Source organism: Aythya marila, assembly GCF_965140915.1.
Source record: "Aythya marila genome assembly, chromosome: 3".
Lineage (NCBI taxonomy): Eukaryota > Metazoa > Chordata > Aves > Anseriformes > Anatidae > Aythya > Aythya marila.
The window spans coordinates 112,411,323-112,430,182 of record NC_139044.1 but is presented as its reverse complement, the minus strand read 5'-3'; the positions used below and the strand labels follow the sequence as shown (position 1 = coordinate 112,430,182).

The 18,860-nt window shown below is 36.3% G+C and overlaps 1 protein-coding gene across 7 annotated transcripts in view; it reads left to right on the top strand.

Moving 5' to 3' along the window:
- The window catches only part of ITSN2 (intersectin 2), a 78,565-nt gene that overhangs the window by 40,952 nt on the left and 18,753 nt on the right, over positions 1 to 18,860 (top strand). For 6 of the 7 annotated variants that reach the window (XM_082758393.1, XM_082758394.1, XM_082758395.1 and 3 more), the window contains exons 12-28: positions 140 to 402; positions 1,121 to 1,270; positions 1,514 to 1,654; positions 2,473 to 2,560; positions 3,856 to 3,995; positions 6,721 to 6,857; positions 7,547 to 7,989; positions 9,092 to 9,213; positions 10,974 to 11,149; positions 11,446 to 11,590; positions 12,073 to 12,278; positions 13,146 to 13,210; positions 14,136 to 14,302; positions 14,618 to 14,663; positions 14,851 to 14,972; positions 15,408 to 15,504; positions 16,624 to 16,815. In XM_082758393.1, the coding sequence (XP_082614519.1) occupies positions 140 to 402; positions 1,121 to 1,270; positions 1,514 to 1,654; positions 2,473 to 2,560; positions 3,856 to 3,995; positions 6,721 to 6,857; positions 7,547 to 7,989; positions 9,092 to 9,213; positions 10,974 to 11,149; positions 11,446 to 11,590; positions 12,073 to 12,278; positions 13,146 to 13,210; positions 14,136 to 14,302; positions 14,618 to 14,663; positions 14,851 to 14,972; positions 15,408 to 15,504; positions 16,624 to 16,815 (2,700 nt within the window). Of the gene's footprint in view, positions 1 to 139; positions 403 to 1,120; positions 1,271 to 1,513; positions 1,655 to 2,472; positions 2,561 to 3,855; positions 3,996 to 6,720; positions 6,858 to 7,546; positions 7,990 to 9,091; positions 9,214 to 10,973; positions 11,150 to 11,445; positions 11,591 to 12,072; positions 12,279 to 13,145; positions 13,211 to 14,135; positions 14,303 to 14,617; positions 14,664 to 14,850; positions 14,973 to 15,407; positions 15,505 to 16,623; positions 16,816 to 18,031; positions 18,092 to 18,860 lie in introns of all 7 variants that reach the window. The other variant, XM_082758398.1, reaches the window with a different exon arrangement.

The window sequence follows — 18,860 nt, the reverse complement described above, 5'->3', positions numbered from 1 at the left end:
AAGATGCTTATATTATCCATGACCTAACTAACTGAACTTGCCAAAAAGGAAATATCTATCTTTAGTGGAGCAACTGAGGTACTTGTTTGAGAGCAATGTTTTTGCACAGGGCAGAAATAACTACTTTTGCTTATTTTAGTTACATTTGAGGACAAAAGGAAAGCAAACTATGAGAGGGGGAATATGGAGCTGGAAAAACGCCGTCAGGTCCTGTTGGAGCAGCAACAAAGAGAGGCAGAACGTAAGGCTCAGAAAGAACGTGAAGAACAAGAACGAAGAGAGAGGGAACGTCAGGAACAGGAACGGAAGAAACAACTTGAAATGGAAAGGCAGCTGGAGAGACAACGAGAATTGGAAAGACAAAGGGAAGAAGAAAGGAAGAAAGAAATAGAAAGGCGGGAGGTTGTTTTCTTGAAATTATTTTATAATGCTTTAAGGAATGTATATATGCATACAGCATTCACTTGATGCAACATTCAGGATTTGAGCACTGACTTTGGCTCCTTATTCTTGCATGGCTAGTGGCAAGCTCTCTTGTAGAGCCAATGTCATTTCTTTCTGAAAACATTGTGTCAAGTGAATGCAGTGTTGGTGTAAGTCAAAGACTTTCAGATAGTTCAAAGGACAGATGAGGTTTCTGGGATGCTTCTTAGATTCGTGCAAAAAACTCTGTTCCAAACAAGATTTTACTGAATTCATAATTGATAATATTTTGCTGTTTGAACTCAAGACAAATTTGCTTCTAGGTGGTATCACACTGCATGCATAAAAATTTCATATTATATGTAGTTCCGTGAAATAATCAAAGAAGCTTATGTAATATTTCTCAACAAGCTCATTTATGGTCTGTATTCTGAACTAAATGGATTTTTTTCTCTGAATTATGCAACTATTTTCAAACAGCTTTTTTCCTTTGGACTTAGGAGCATGGCATGAAGTGCCACCTCTTAAGAGGGTCACTTTCTCCATTCTTTAATGCCAAAATATGCAAGATCACTTTGAAAACAACAATACATTGTGTTCCTGTTACACTATCTAAAAGTAGAGCACAATGTATTAAAACATAGTCTCTGGGTTCTGTATCTACATTGTAATTTAAAGTAATGTAACTTCTCCTTAGGCAGCAAAGCAAGAACTTGAGCGCCAGCGACGATTGGAATGGGAGAGAATTCGTCGCCAAGAACTTCTTAATCAACGTAACAGGGAACAAGAAGAAATTGTCAGGTTGACCTCTAAAAAGAAGAGCCTTAATCTTGAATTAGAAGCCCTGGTAAGACACAGTGTTACTGCCCATCTTGAAAGGAAATGCAGTATTTTAAAGTATGCAAATCTTAGAATATACGTTGATGGCCTGCTAGGAGTTCCACTCTGCTTTGGGTGAGCGCTCTAAAGCAGATACATATATATATTTTTTTTTCAAAGAATTGATTGTGAGCTAATCTGCCCAAAGGCTTTGTGGAGAACTGTTTTTTTTTGATGTAGATGATATAATTCGTTTCTCATTTTTTCCTAGACGGACAAACATCAGCAAATCTCAGGCAGGTTGCAAGATATTCGAAACAAGAAGCAGCTTCGGAAAACTGAGCTGGAGGCTTTAGATAAGAAATGTGATCAAGGAATTATGGAAGTCAAGCAATTACAACAACAGCTGCAGGTACATAACTTTCTGATATGTTTGTAGTTCTCCTTTATTTCCTATTCTGTGCTTCAGTAATGTTGATAATCAGTTTTGATAGGGAGGAATAGTGAATCAGTTTGATTATAGTGCAGAGAGGAAATTGGCGATGCCATCAACGTTGCAGAGTGTTTTTTTTTTGTGTGTTGTTAAAGAAATGATTACATATACTACAACAAGCTGATAGTTGAATAAGGACACCAGTCAAAACATCAGCTTTATTTTTGTGAACTGATACTAGTGACTTCTTTTTAATTATGAGTTCTTTTATAGCTACAAACTCAGATTTTTATGAGGAATGCTTTTCTGTATGCAGACCAAGTTGGTCTTTTGGTTGAGTTACCTTGCAGGTCTTTTTTTATCCTTTTTTTTCTGTATTTGAATAGCAAGACATAAATTATTTCAGAATAGTTGACTACAATAAATCATCCTCTACCTTATTTTTATGTAATGCTCCTGCCTGTCAGGGAAACTTCTTTTCATCTTCTTGTGTGTCACAGAAAGTTACTGTTTTTATATTAGATTTGAGGTAGCCAAATGTTCTTATGTTAACTGTATAAATAGTAACTTTTTTTTTTTCCAGCTGTGTTAATGCTTTTTTGGTAAAATAAATAAATAAATAAATAGTTATAAGAGTGTTTATGTTGGTAGTGCAAAAATCATTTTTCCTCTGCTCTATGATAACTTGTATCTTACATTTCATTACTGTGAGTTGAGGTTATGTTTGGAAATTCACCCACTTTTACTTAAGTATAAACAGTATTAAAAAGCTGTTGTGTTTTCTTTAATATCTACAGGAGTACCAGAATAAACTAATCTATTTAGTTCCTGAAAAGCAATTGTTAACTGAAAGAATTAAAAACGTTCAACTTGACAACACTCAGAGTAAGTACCTGCAAATGAATTCTCTTCTGTTGCATTGCTTGCTTTTCATCACTTGTAGTGTAAAAAAAAAAAAAAAAAAAAAAAAAAAAAAAAAGCAACAACAAAAAAGCTGTAGGATACAGGGGTGTTAATCACACCTTCACTTCTTCACTTTTTTTTTCAATCTTTTCAGTGAGTGCCACCTTGGAAGTGCTGCATCTGCATTCCATTATTTCCTTTGTGTTCTAAAAAGGGGCAAACAAATATGTATTTGTGACAAAACAGATTTTGCTCAAAAGTTTACTTATGCAGACTATACAGACTGCAGATACTATGATCCTTATTACACCATGTCTTTTTGTTTTTTTTGTAGTGTAGACTCAAGGGAGTTAATTTATGTAAAATTGACACTGGCCCTTACATCACACTAGAAGTTCCTCTCAAATCACACTAGATTTTTCTTCTTTCAGAAGCTTGCTATGAATTGGTCTAATATGGTGTTAAAAACAGTTTGCAAAGTATTCTGTATATATTATATGTGATGTCTGTATGTCTCGGGTAGGTAGGTGTTGGCCTATTTCTTTGTGCTGTATACAAATAGGAAGATAAATCAAGGGATATTTGTGAGGAAAGACATTGGCAATGCATTTATATTAGGAAAAAAAAAAACAAAAAACACAATGAAAACAAAAGTCCTTGTAAAATTGCTTGTCTTTTTTTTATCCTGGCTTGTATCAGGAACAGTGTAGCCAGCAGGACCAGGTGATAGTTCCCCTTCATTCAGCTCTGATGAGGCCACACCTTGAGTACTGTGTTTGATTTTGGGCTCCTCACTATAAGGAGGACATCGAGGCCCTGGAACATGTCCAGAGAAGGGCTACGAAGCTGGTGAAGGGCCTGGAACACAAGTCCTGTGAGGAGCGGCCGAAGGCACAGGGGTAGTTTCATCTGGAGAAGAGGAGGCTCAGGGGAGACCTTATTGCTCTCCACAACTACTTGAAAGGAAGCTGTGGGGAGCTGGGTGTTGACCTCTTCTCACAGAAAACCAGCAATAAAACTAGAGGAAATGGTCTCAAGTTGTGCCAGGGGAGGTTTAGGTTAGAAATTAGGGGACATTTCTGCTCAGAAAGAGCAGTCAGGCACTGGGACAGGTTGCCCAGGGAGGTGATGGAGTCACCGTCCCTGGGGGTGTTCAAGGAAAAGTTGGATGTGGCACTTAAGGACATGGTGGTGGGTGACATTGGTGGTAGGGGGTGGTTGGACCAGGTGATCTTGGAGGGCTTTTCCAACCTTAGTGATTCTGTGATTCTGTGCAGGTTCAGGAATTAGTTCAGTGCACAAGAAGTCCTTAGAAAAGGAAGAATTATGCCAAAGACTTAAGGAACAACTAGATGCCCTTGAGAAAGAAACTGCTTCTAAACTTGCTGAAATGGATGTATTTAACAGTCAGCTTAAGGTAAGTGTATTCTCTGAATACATAGTTTTGCAGTGTTGAGCAGTGTCTTTTATTTCTCTATCCAATCAAAAAAATTGGTGGCACTTCCACCAGACTTCCAAAAAGCTCTTCCCAACTTCTAGTGTCACATAAGAATTTCCAAAACTCTTGGAGTACAATAAAAATACATTTAAAACTATTGCTAATGTACTAAAATATCAACATCTTGCTCATCCTTGCTTTGCATGAATCACCGATTGCTCACTGTAAACTTTTGCCTTCTAGAATTAATTTGGCTTGAGATACAAACTTTAATCCATTTCTCAGGCTCTTGCAGATTCTGCTCTTACGGGGTTATATTGGCAACAATTCTTGAATTGTGGACACTTTAATCGAAAGAATAACAGGGTTTCCTAGTATATTGCAGAAGATCTGGTAGCAGGCTTAGGTATTGTTCTGTAAATAAGCACAGGCCACTTAACTGGAGAGTAAGTTAGTAAATGTTGAATGTTGGAAATAAAAGCAGTTTTGTTTTTATGATTTGGCAATTCTTGACTTACCTTAAAATGCATGCAACTGTCAGGTAGGTTAGCAAATATCCACTTCCCAGCTTACTCCTAGTGGCTCTGGTGTGAACTTTATTCCTAAATAATTCATTTATGCTGGGCCAATGTGAGGGCTCTATGCTCTCTGTTAAAAATGACAAAAAGTCAAAATTTGTAAACATTTTAAGAGTTCCTTGGAAAAAAAAAAGGCTTCATGTAACACTGGTTACCTGCATTTTTAGTTACTTGTTTACTTGCATGGCTTGCTGTGTTCAGTGGCTGCATCCACAGTTTAGTCTTCCCTAAAATACGTTTTTCAAAATACAGTGCAAAGATTAATTAGCTTTTTATCTGCCTTATCTTACAGTGTGAGAATATGGATGATTCTGTTCTTCAGTGCCTTTTGTCTCTGCTAAGCTGTCTCAACAACCTCTTCCTCTTACTTAAGGTTATTTTCTAATCTTTGGCTCTTTTGCTTTTTAATTATTTCGCAATTTTCCTCTGCTTACCCTTTCTGTTTGGATATATGACTTCTATTAAATACATTTTCATAAAAGAAAATCAGTAGGCTCTTTTTCTTTCTGCTAACTTTTAAATCCTTGGAAAGATTTGCGATTTTGTTATGTGCTTAGAAAGCCAAAGTGCAAAATACGGATAGACATTTTACTTCTTAATAAGCTATGTTCACCTAGATATTTTTCTTTTAATTAAGATAACATCAACAAAAAGAACACTGTCTTGGATGGAAACAGTGTCTTTTCTCACTTTTCCATCTGTTGCTCTCTACTTGTCTCACCATGCCTATATTCATACATCTTAAGCTGTGAGTCAAGTATACAAATTCTCTTCTGAGTTAGAGACTAGAAATAGCATCAATGCCCAGAATATGACACATGGCATGAAAATGCAATGCTTTTAAACCTCCATATTAACCCTGTACTAAAGCTTGCTTACTGTTTTTCCTCAATGCTGCTTTTGTCCTCTGCTGTCAGAAACCTGGCTTTTTTTTCCTCCTCATAAACTATTCTCAGAACTACTTCACTGACCTTTCAGTTTTGCAGAAGAGTTGTTCTCTCCTCAAATCAAAGATTTCTGTGTAGAGTTAGAAGCATTTTCAGCTGAACATGTTTGGGGAAAAATAGTGGTAAATTGATCAGTTTAATTAGTTGTTAGAGACTTTCACTGACAGAGAAATCTTATTACCTTGCCCTTTTCATATAAAATGCACAGTAATTTTTAGGGAACATGATTATTGGTAGTGGTGCATATCATAGTGGGAATAGATCATTCTTAATTGCTTTATTTGCATTTATGATATCAAATATAAAAAGTCAGGGTATACCTGTCGCATATCAGAAGGATTCCTAATAAAAAATAATGTAGTATGTTCGAAATCTTTTGTAATGTGATGAAGACGTTCTGAAGTATTTGTGTTATTGTGTTGTTTTTTTTTTTTCCTGCCTTTTTTTTTTAAATTTTATTTTGTAAATTTAATTATCCCAAAGATTCAGGCTGATGTTTTATGAAACTGTTCTTAAACAGAGAGAGATGGAATAGGAATTGAAGGATATGTTCAAAAGAAAAGTTCAGAAATACAGCAAAACTGTAGCCTGAGTTAGTGACCTTAGGCTATAGCTTCCTGCAGTGGTAAGCCTACTCTGTCAGAGTTATTTCAATCTTCCATTTGATGGTACCAATTTGTAGTTGTAATTTACAATGGTGAATGAAGCGGAAAAAAAGAAAGCATGGTGAAGCTGAAGACCCTTTTTAAGGGATATGTTCTTGGCTTTATGGCATTGCATTGGCTTTCAGTTGGAGCCTGCCTCCTTGAGAAATGTGTTTTGTGATTATTTATAATATGCTTCATTGTCTTCTTTGTTCTTAAATAATGTTGCGCTTGGACATTACGTTTTATATTTTCCTGTTTCCCGTCACATTTGCCATTTTCAGCAGGTGTGTGACTGAAGGGCTCATTGAAAGCCTAAGTTACATAAAAGGCTTTGCAAACCTGGCAGCTATTTTTATACTTTGTTTGACTTTCTTTACAGTGACCTTCAAGGACTATTACAACGTCATATTACTTTGTTCATTTCTATGGACCAAGTAATACTTTGATTCACAAAACATTAAAATGCCTTGATGCTTTTCTCGAAAGCTTGATTTTATTTCTTTTTATGTACTTTATTGTGTTTATTTATTAGGACCTGAGAGAAAGTTACAGCACACAGCAATTAGCCTTGGAGCAGCTCAACAAGATCAAACAGGACAAAATAAGAGAGGTAGAAAAAAGAAGAGCTGAACTTGCACAGAAAAAGCGACTGGAAGATGAGGCTGCAAGGTACCATGTCTAAAGTCTGTCAGCACTGCAGTTTTTAAAGAAAAAAAAAATGCCATGGTGACTTTAAGACACTGATTGTAATAAACAGGAAGTGTAATTTGTAAAAATACATCCTGGTTAGTTGCCTTAGAGAAAACATTTTATATGGAGTATCACTGAGACAAGCTGTTCTGAATGTCCTCTTCCCAATCTGTTTTTATCATCATTTTCATAGAATTTGTAAACTCAGGTTTGGTAGGTAAATAAACCAAGTAATTACTCTTACTATTAAGATTTTAGCTTCTTTAATAAATAATACTCACGCCTCTAAAATTCCTCATATTTTCTACCATGTTTTGCTAGCCTTGTACCTATCTCCTTACAAGCCCTTCTGACTAATTCCTAGTTTTTCTGTCATGTATGTTCAGACAACTGTGAGATAGATACTTAAGATAATAGGAAGTGCATTGACTTCCTAACTCATATGTTAATCTTGAAAGATGGATTTTAAATTTTAAATTTTGTTCCTTTTTAGAAGGACAAAAAGAAAATACAAATACGTTTTTACAATCTGCTTATTGCCCAGAGAGAAAAGTCATCAATATTATAGACATGGTTTTACTTAAAAGTGCAGATGATTATTCTTGCAATGACTTTCATTTTTATGAAAAATAAAAATTCATTCTCACTCTCCTTTTCCCCTTTTTAAGGAAAGCAAAACGGGAGAAGGAGAACCGATGGCAGGAAAATATCCGAAGGGAAGAGGAGGAGAAAAAGAAGCGGTTAGAGGAAGAAAGAATGCAAGGAAAAGTTCAAGAAAAGCTGAAAGCTGAAGAAGCAGTTGCGCTGATGAGAGACAGGGAAAACAAACAACAGCTTCATGAAGAGGAGGACAAAAATAGGCAAGCTGCAATCTTGAGAGAAACGGAACAAAGACAGAGGCAACTGGAAGAAGATAAAAGAAAGCAAGAGCAAATTGCAAAAGAAGCTGAGGAGAGGCGTAAGAAGAACGAAGAAATAAAGAAGAAGAAAGAAGTGACCAACTCTCAAGAGACAGAAAAACGTGCTTCTAAATTAAACATACCCGAAAAGTTTGCAGATCTGTTGAAACCAACAGAGGGTAAAAGTCTTAAGCCACCCTGGAAAAATGAAGGTAATTGTAGCCTGTTTAGTTATTGCTTTAATGATTCCTATTTTCCTGAGTACCATTTCATTCTTTAGATGTATTAGTTTTAATGTAACACTGGCAGACATATTGTCTAAAATATTGTAATAATAATAAACAAAGAAAGAAAGAAAACAAGTGTTCTATGTTTTTAGTTAGGTATAAATCATCCTATTAATTTAGTTTGTCTTTTGTCAATTATCACCACCTGCGGCCTTGAAGACAAATATTCCAGGGATCATGGCTAACAAATTGTGGATGTTGGAAACAGTAATATTTTAGCTTTTTCATAAGGCCAGAACTTTCTGTGATTAAAGCAGAATGCTAACATGGAGTTTTGTCAGGTAATGAGTGGATAGACTCAGTAACTTATTAATATTGAAATCCACTTTACTTCTGCCTTATTCAATGCATCTTATTAACAAAAAAAAAACCCTAAACTTTCATTGTAGGACTTTGAAAAATGCTGGTTTAACAACGTTTTCACTAAAAGCAGTTTTGCTTAATCCATTGTTCGTTAGTTCTTGTAAGTTTTCATTAGCTATTTTTTATCACTGAATTAAACAGGAACCAAGTTAGGACAGCACTGAAAGATATTTGCACAGCTTATCTAGACCTTGTAAAACATTCACTGTTAAGCAGCATCACTCACAGACTTTGAGAAAGCAGAAGCAAAGAAAACAGAAATTATGGTATTTTGCTTTGTGAGGTTTTCAAGTAAAATCTTCACAGCGCTGCTGAACACTTGTTGGAGCAGTGTTATCTTTTTGACTTGAAAATTAAATTTGTGTTAGACGAGACTATATTAAAGTACTGGCCTAGCCAGAGGTGTTTGAGAAAGGATGAGATCTCATTTTTTCACTTGGGAAGGAAATGCATTTTACTGTCTGCATTACATTTAGTGATTAGCATGTTAAACCCCTGCACTGTGTGCATCCCATCAGCATGTTGCCTAGTGATCTCCTCCGATACTTGCTTAGTGTCTTCAAGGCAAGAACTGTTCTCTGCTTATTATATTCGTACATGTTGCTTAGCATGGTAGAGCTCCACGTGCTTTCAGCTGCAGTAACCAGTTTTCTTATCCTTTCAGGCAATGCAATTAGTACCTCAGAGTCTAGGAATTCGGTTGCCTTCGTAAATTACAGAGCTTTATATCCATTTGAAGCAAGGAATCATGATGAGATGAGCTTTAATACCGGGGATATAATTCAGGTAAGATTTGCCATTCATATTTAACTTGTGAGAAAACAACCCCTTCCTCTGATCCTAAGATACACAAAGTCCTAGATGGCAGAAGCATTAGGTTGATAAATTTTAGATTTAATTACAATTTAAACTTGATCACTTCTTTATAACAGGTGAAATTAGGATTAGTTCAGATAAAATCTTTATTTGTATTTTAGAAGTGTCGAGATTTTGTCTGGTATAACAGTAGTGAACTCTAAATATAAACTTTCTAAAACTGGATCAGGAATGATCTAGTTGTGGCAGTTTTTTGTACATTTAGATGCTGGCCTCTAAGTGTCTGCTTGAAATATGAGAGTAGTAAATAGAGGCACGAATGGCTACATAAGAAGACAAGATTATTAATGGCATTTGAAACAGGCCAGTTTCTTAACAAGTTGATGTGAAAGGTTCCTCTGAATCTATGCACCATTTTCTAATGTATGGTTAACATAATCTGTGTCTTGTTGGTATTTCCTTCATCTCTCAGGCAGATGCCCATAGCAGAGTATTCTGCATCCGTTCTGTGCAGTATTTTTCTGTATTTGTGGAGTATGATGTCTGTAATGTTTCAGAGGGATTATAAGACTAGAAATGTTTTCTGGCTTCTTGGTTGAAATTTGCTTTATTTCATTTAATTACATTATTTGTTAGCGTAAACAATTTTGAAAGCCTGTGCAGTCAGGTAGACTTGTGAAAACTGATTTACAGCTGTGGTGATGCAGTTAATATACATGCATCTAATGTATAAGTGCATATGGATCTCCTTCACTCAGATTATAATGATACAGAGAGGTGATAGGGGAGAATTCAGAAAGCAGTTACAGAATATCGAAACCTTTAGGTATTAGCCTTCAGTTTGATAGAGTTAAATAATTTATTTGCATTTTCACGCCAATGAGGTACAGACAAGGAAATAAAAGTTGTTGTTTTGTCTTCCCTTTCAGATAAAATTAACTGTCTCATTTAACTGCTGATATCCTGTTTTAGAAATATGCCAGCAGACACCGCCTCCTCTTCTACCCTCAAGCTCAACTAAGCTAACTAGCTGTTAGTATTTGATTAGCTGCTAATTTTAGCTTGCTTTTTCTTTCTATAGCTTTGACTATATGCAGCATAGCGGAGGTTTCGTTACTGATAGGAATGTATAATACAAATGCTCTACTCTTAATCATTACAGTAAATAACAGATTTTTTGGATGTGTTTTGTCTGCAGTTAATTGCAGCACATCCTTCCTGCAGTCTTTTACAGAAAACCACTGAGAAATGTGGTTGCACTTCCCCACTTAAGACCACCGCTGTTCTCTAAGCAGAGCTGTACCAGTTTGTTGTGCTGCTGAGCCAGCCAGCCACTGCTTCTTGGTCTTGTGTTCAATGAAATGTGACACAATGCATTTGGCAAGCCAGAATTGTTCCAGGTATCATACGTGGTCACCAGTGTCATGTTGTCTGGGGCCTGTTTGAAGGAATATGACATCTTTGAGGCCTGTCTCCACATGTCTCTGGATGTGGCTGGCAGATTTGGTGTGTTACCTTGGAAGGAGCTGCTGGAGAGACAGTGAAATTGCATCATCCTCTTTTTTGAACAGGGCAAAATCAGCTCAGTTCTGAAAAACAGGGTGAAAATGCTGATCCTGTGAGAGTGCTGCATATGCTATTCAGAGTGCCAACAGGTGCTGACTCATGAGATATCCTCTTGTTTCAGACAGCTAATTGTATTTTCTTTGTATTTATCTGCCTGTTCATAGGTTGATGAAAAAAATGTTGGAGAACCTGGTTGGCTTTACGGGAGTTTTCAAGGACGTATTGGTTGGTTTCCATGCAATTATGTAGAAAAAATACCAGAAGGAGAAAAACCTTTATCTCCTAAGAAGGCCTTACTTCCTCCTACAGTATCTTTATCTACTACCTCAGCTGCTTCAGAGTGAGTGTTTGTTACATTGGTGTTAAAATTGCTTTTTCAAAGTTAAAACGTAATGTGCTGTGTGGTATCATTCGATGATACAGAAAATATAAATATAAATGCAGAAAACTTCTTGACAAGTCTACCTGAAAGTGTTAGCTTGTGCATTTTAAATATTTGATTGTCTGCTTTGCGTTGCATAGGATGATTTATTTTATATTTATTAAAGAAAAAAAAAAAAAGCAACACACTGATTCTACTAAGATACTTTTAAAATAAAAACTGTCATGTTAAATATGTCTCTGTTCAATTTGCAGACCACTTTCACCAAGTAAATCTGCAGAAGAATCTGATTACCAAAACTTACATTTTTCTAGCCTGAACGTTAATACAGCATGGCAACAGAAATCAGCTTTCACTCGCACTGTGTCCCCTGGATCCGTTTCACCCATTCACGGACAGGTATATTGTGTGAGAGTGGAGAACTTGCTGTTCACATTAATGACACTTTTTTAAGAAAAAAACAAAAAACAAAAACACAAACACACTTTTCTAATTTTTCTAATACTGTGTGCACTGGGCAGGCTGGGGATAAACAAATTAGTCTGAATTTTCCACTACTGTCTATAGACATAATTCCATACATTTCAGTGGACTGGTGACCAAGAGTGCTCATGCAATGTGTTTCATAATTCTGTGATTGTTTTCACCTGTAATTAGACACACAAGGTATTTGTAACAAGTAAGAAACAGAATTGAGAGAGTGTTCCTGAGTCTATCACTTACATACAGGAATGTAAAACATTGTTCAGGCACAAAGTAAAAAAGGTTCAGCCAACACTTAGGAATGAACTTGCTTAGACATCAACATACGTTTATTTTTAGCACTTGTACCAGTTAGGGGTAGTATGGTCAGCCAACATCTCCACTTCTGTCTTAAACAGGGGCAACCTGTCGAGAACTTAAAAGCACAAGCACTTTGCTCTTGGACTGCAAAAAAAGATAACCACTTGAATTTTTCAAAAAATGATATCATCACTGTCCTGGAGCAGCAGGAGAACTGGTGGTTTGGGGAGGTACATGGAGGAAGGGGTTGGTTTCCAAAATCTTACGTCAAGCTCTTACCTGGAAGCGAAATCAAGAAAGAGGAGTAAGTGTGCCTTATTATTGTTTTGTTCTAAAGTTTACAAAAAGAGGTGTTTTAGAGTGCAAAATCGCTACTGTGCTTTAAAGTGCAGATTCTACATAATGTTCATAATTTACACCATACCATTTTAGGCCTTTATTATTTCATTCTAGCAAGCCAAGTAATGTTGAGCTCACTACTGAGTAAACAGACAGTCTTCCAAGCTGAGTGCTGTGAAAAGTCAATGGTGTTTGGTCATTCATCAAGTGCCAGCTTTCTTTTGGTTCGTTACCAAGTCAGATCTCTTGCAGTGGAGTTGCTTTGAGCCTCTAAAGGGTGCCAACTTCTAAGTGACCTAAAAGGAATTCCTTAACACTCAGCATTAAAAGCTTGTAAGGCACATCTTACAGAAATAGTGGTATTTTTCTTTCTTGGAAAGATCTTTATGTCTATTCTAATGCTGTAGGTAACTGCTCAGGTAGTTATTAAAAGCCTGGTTACTGCTGGAGTGGCTGCACCATTGTGTGTGGATTGTTCTTGACATGTGTTATGATGAAAGTTCTTAGAAACACTCTGGTATGAGAATTTAGACCAAAAAAAAAATAATTTATTTTGTACTTCTTTCGGGTAGCATAATTCGTGAACATATCTTTTAGATCTATAATATTACTTTTTTTTTTTTTGAAGTGTGGTGTGCACTTGGCTGCTACTGACATCTTAAATATCCATAATATCTGTCACTGTTTGACATTCAAAGAAGCCTTTGTAAATAATTTAGAGGAAATACCAACTTTAAGACAGCTAATATGAGCTTAGTCTCATCCTAAGAAAGAGATTCTTTTTCTTGGTCAGATTTTTTAGTTTCTCAAACTTTTTTTTTTCTTACTGCAGACCAGAAGCTATTTATGCAGCTGTAAAGAAGAAACCTAATACACAGTCTTATACAGTAGGAGAGGGTAAGCCTGCATGAAGTATATTACTTAATGCTACACCCTGTTTCTGCTTAACTGCATGTGACTAAGCTTAAATATATTAAAAAGTTCTGAGCAAGTCTTTTAATGTTTGTCCAAAAGATACAGTGCAAATATCAACTTATTATTATGGGAATCCTAAAACAAGAACTTGAGTAAAATTTGTAACTAATTAAGGTTGAGCTCAGGCATATTGTTTTTGTTTGTTGGGTTGTGTTTGATCGCTTGTTTGTTTAGGGCTTATGCTCCGGTAATTTGCTTCTGAAAATTAAAATGTCTCGTGTCCATAAGCTGCCTTCTCTTCCTGCTGTTTTCTGCTATGCTATTCTGTGCTGTAGAGATAGGAGAAGGGATTTTAGTCTCCTTAATGTGGATTGTTCTCTTTAAATCAGTGAGAAGTAGAGAAAAGTATTGCTGCAGAAGAATTTGTCGGAAACACTTTCTAAGCCTTTTAGTACAGTATATTTGTTTCCCCAGTTGTTTTTTTTGTTCCAATTGTGTTTTTCATTTCTGCTGTATTAGATAAGAATGGATTTAATCAGATGTAGGTGTGGAATATACACGCCTGCTATGAAACATGGAGGTAGGGTGGAGTACTTCTTATATGAGATGTAAGTTCTCTAGCTGTGGCCTACAGGCTTATCTGCAGTCTGTTCAAAGCGTAGTAACTCTCACTCTGCCAAATTAATTTGTCTGTAAGATGTTGTGTACCCTTAATTCAGAGCTGTAAGCATGAGGCCAGCTGTGATTACAGTCAGGCAGGTAAGCTGATACGCAGGCTTGCTAAGACATGATCCATGCTATGAACACACTGATGAACGTTGATATCAAAGGTACTTTTGCTTGTGTCTGATGAACTTTTATCCTTTTATCTAAACTATTCTCTCCTTTATATGTACTGTGTGCACAGAGTATGTTGCGCTGTATTCGTATTCAAGCTCCGAACCTGGTGACTTGACTTTTACGGAAGGAGAGGAAATTCTCGTGACCCAGAAAGAAGGGGAATGGTGGACAGGGAGCATCGATGACAGAACTGGAATCTTCCCCTCCAATTACGTCAGACCAAAGGATCAAGAAGTGAGTTCTTATTTTGAGGCTTAGTTAATGCATGATGCTTTCTCTCTTTTTTTTTGTTATTGATACCCACCTATTAAATTATGATTTTAAGTAGAGATTAAACTCATTTGCAGAAAAGAAGAGCATAAAGTTTGAGACCTGAATGAGAGCTCTAGCCACAGTGTCACGTTGACTGCCTCAGTACAGGAGCATGGTATTTTGTTAAAAATGGCCTCAGAGTTAAAACCTCTATTTTCTTTTCACATGCTTAAAGATGGTGCAAAGTCTACTGGTTTTATTTCATATTAAAAGAAGATTGTTCTGTCTTTCTTGTAGGGCTCTAGTAATGCTGGCAAAACTGGAACAATAAATAAGAAACCTGGTAAGTGTGTTATAACTTTAATGTTTTGGACTGTTTTTAAAGTGATGATGAGTGGTTAGGTTCATAGCAGTGTTTTAATGGCAGGTGGTGTGTTTACCTACAAGATATGTACCAGTGTATTTCTGTGGAAATAGCTCTTATTGTAACAAAAAAGATAACAAATGCAATTAATATACTGTCTTTTCAGAAATTGCTCAGGTTACTACTGCCTATACTGCCTCAGGAACTGAACAGCTTAGTCTCGCTCCAGGACAGCTAATACTTATTCTGAAGAAAAATGCTAGTGGATGGTGGCAAGGAGAGCTGCAGGTAATTAATTGAAGGAAACATAACTCTGATTCGATGAACAGTAATGAGGTGATCTTTGGTTTCATTTGAAAAAACAAACAAGTATAGTGTTCCGAAAGCTGTTTAGAAAGTTGTGGTATCTCATTAGAGAATATATTTGATACATTAAGTGCAATTTTCGTAGAGCAAATATTCAGCCCTACCTTGAAATTGTGCACAGAAGTCATTAACTGCACTTCACATTTGCCAGAGCATATCAGGATGCAGTTTTATTTGAATTTGACTGTTTTATCCTTTAGCTAGAATTTACCTTTTGAGTTGTTTAGTGTTTAGTAGGTGTTGGAAGACCAACTTTTTCTGTCTTTCGTAGGCAAAGTCGCTTGACACATTTGTTGCATTTTTTCCAGTTTATAGACTGTTTGGTTTCTTGTTTAACATCTTTTTAAACATTTACAGGCAAGAGGGAAAAAGAGACAGAAAGGATGGTTCCCTGCCAGCCATGTGAAATTACTGGGTCCAAGCAGTGAACGAACCACATCTGCTGCTCCCTCAGGTGACCAAAAAAAAAAGATTTTATTTATATTTCATTTAAAGTATTTCATGTAACTGCTTTGGTTGTTCAGATACTAATCTGAATTACATCACTAGCTTGATAGTATATTTAATGGCCCTACCTTACTGTGCATCACTGTGGAAGGTAAAGTCCTAGTCAGCGTCTGGGTCTTTTGACAGACATGTCCGTTCAGATATCATCTCTGACCAAGAAAGGCAAAATCTCATGGCTTTTTAATCAAAACAGTTCTTCATGGGGTCCCTGCCATGGCTGGTACTTAGCTACCTACCTTACAACAGAAAGTCTCAGTCATATGATGATGTTTATATCCAGAAATCTACGAGTCCATCTTCCATAGAAAAGCTTTTTAATTCTTCTGAACTCCCTGAAGAGCAACAATGTTCTTGTTTGGAAACTCCTTTTTCTTTTTGCCAACTGCCAGCAACAATCTTACAGAATGTTAGCAATCATTGGCAAACACCTTAGAATTATACATGCCCTCCTTTCTAAGAAGGGAGACTGAGCTGCAATTTCCACTAGTGCTTTTCATTTGGATGGCTGGCTACTAATGAGATTATTTCATATAAAAGCAGTTTTTGTGGTTCTGCATGCTTAAATTTTGCTGTTCTCTGCAGCTATGACTTGCTTATACAACAACTTCCTAGGTATTACCGGACAAAACTTCCCTTTGGCTACATTTGTAATTCATGATTAGCTAATGTGTGTTTCCTCTTCCTCTGCTGCATTTTTCTCACAAGTATCAGCTGTAAGATAATCAAACTCACTTTCCCTGCTGAGCCAGTGGAAGAGAGAGAAGTACACTTGGTTATATTTAAAATGTTTAGAAGGTTGATAGATCCTAGTGCTAATGGAAATAATTTTCTGTGTACGTGCATAGATAGATACATAAAATCAAAATAAATATTTCTGCCTGGCCCAGTTCAAAATCTGAGTAAAAGAAAAGGGAGAACAGTTCTGCATCAAGATAAAATCATGTCTGGTATGTTTCTTATGTAACAGTTTATGTGACGTTGTTGTTTGTTTCCTGTGATTATGTAAAATACTGAAAAAATAATACTTGTGTAACAGCATTCTGCTAACTTTGTTTTTTCTTAATAGTGTGTCAAGTGATAGCAATGTACGATTACATGGCAAACAACGAAGACGAGCTCAGTTTCTCCAAAGGGCAGCTAATTAACGTACTGAGCAAGGATGATGCTGACTGGTGGCAAGGAGAAATCAATGGTGTGACAGGTCTCTTCCCCTCAAACTACGTGAAGATGACCACAGATTCTGATCCAAGTCAGCAGTGTAAGCAACATTTTTCTTAAAAAAACTTTTTGTTACTTTATTTCAAAAGTGCATTGCTCTAATTTTGCTTTGTGTTTGAAATTTAGAGTTCCATGCATCAACTGAATTTATTGGTATTTTAAATGGTCTTTCTTTAAATACCTTACTATAGTTCTAAGTGCTTTAAATACTTTTCTATTTAACCTACGAACAACCATCACGTTACCAACCAGCCAGTGTGTAACAGTAAGGGTGCAAGGGTGAGCTAAAATATTAGATTTGATAGGTGATTACCTTCCATTAAAGATGCTGATGTTTGATAACTTACACTGACAGGGGGTCAGTGCAGGTATATTACGCTTGATTGTAGAACTTCATTGAGTTTTATAAAATATGAAAAAAGTGTCTCCTGTAGTCAACTTTAACTTACATTTAAACTATTTATCAAATCAGTAAAAATAGCCACAGAATGGATTAAAAAAAAAAAAAAACAACACAGAGTAAATATTGCACACAAACATAGTAAATGTTTCTCATCCCCTGCCCACCTTTCTGTTTTGTTTTGTTTTGGTTTTGTTTGTTTTTTTGGTTTTTTTTTGTTTTTTTGTTTTGTTCCCTCTCCACGGAGGAAACTACCTCTGTTCTTACACACCTGGCTTTTCATCCTGGGGCACTGTGATTAAATCAACTTTTGATCAGCCCGTGACGTTAGTGGCATTGGGAGCCCACCTGGGTTTGGTCTAAAAGTTGATCCTTTCAATACCAAGCCTCCTCCCTTCACTTGCTGTTTTTCCTTAAGCATCATTTGTATTTTTCACAGTATAAAGATGTGCATCTGGAAGTCTGCTTGAGTCTGGTTAAAAGCTAGTCTGTAGGACCAGTTTGCAGTTAAGATTTGATCAACTTAGCTATATTCTTAGAGAATTCACAAACCTAGTAGAGGAGGTACAACTTTGATTGGGAAGATGAAATATTTTCCCGTGGTAGCTTGCTATGGTACCTGGTCAAAATACAATATTGCACCATTCTTGAGGTTTGTAGTTAAATTACATCTGTGCTAACATTTTTGGTAACACAATGATGTGTTGTTTTTTTTTTTTTTTGTTTTATTTTAAATGCTTCTGACTGGCATGGCTGTGATGTCAAAATCTGCATTTAGATTGAACCTTAAGTACTTTTGATTAGACACGTCTAAATGACTGAAATATTCCTCTAATTTTTTTCTCTTTACATACAGACAAAATCTCAATTTGGAAGAAATAGTATAGACTAAATCCAGACAGGCCATGAAATTAAGGTTAATGGGAACATTTGATGTGGTAATCTTTCTCGTTCTCTGTTAAGTCATTAGACTCTTTCTCAGACTTCAATGTTGAGGATTAAAAGTATTTCCAGCCACATAAATTGTGGCTGTGTGAAGAGAGTTGTCCTCTGAAAGTATATGGACAAGGCCAGCCAGTGGCAGTCAGCAAAAAGCAGATCTCATCTGTACTTGGCTGTTACAGTTCTGTTTGTCTGAGTTGTTGTTGTCTTCTTTTCTGTGAAGCACATCTGCTGATGCTAAATTAAGAAAACTTGCCTATTGATGAATTAAGAATGTGTTGAAAATCTAAACAAAAAATTCTCTGAGTATTTCAAATAAGCCAACTTGTGAATCAGTTTTGTGCTAGAATTTGTCACTCTTGTGTAGTGTTAAAACATGCATCTGGAAATGTCAGGAATAAAACAACAGTATTCTGTCTAGACCCCTCTCAAAACCAGCATGGCTTAAGTGCAGCATCAGGCAAACACCCTTGCACAGATTTCTGTGATGGCTCACGTCAGCTGGGCTGCTTCCACACAGGGTGAAGTCTGAGCTAGTAAGTTGTGGTAGCAGTAAGCTAGCACTACCTTTCTATAACCATAGAAATGTTTAAATAGGTACTGACCAAACTTTCAAACATCCTTGGATATTTCAAAAATTATTTTTTTGCTTACACTTAAATGTAGTGCAGAAACTATTACTGGTGTTCTTGACAAATTGGTAAGGAACTATCCCACAGAACTGTTTCTGTGGTCTTCTAAGG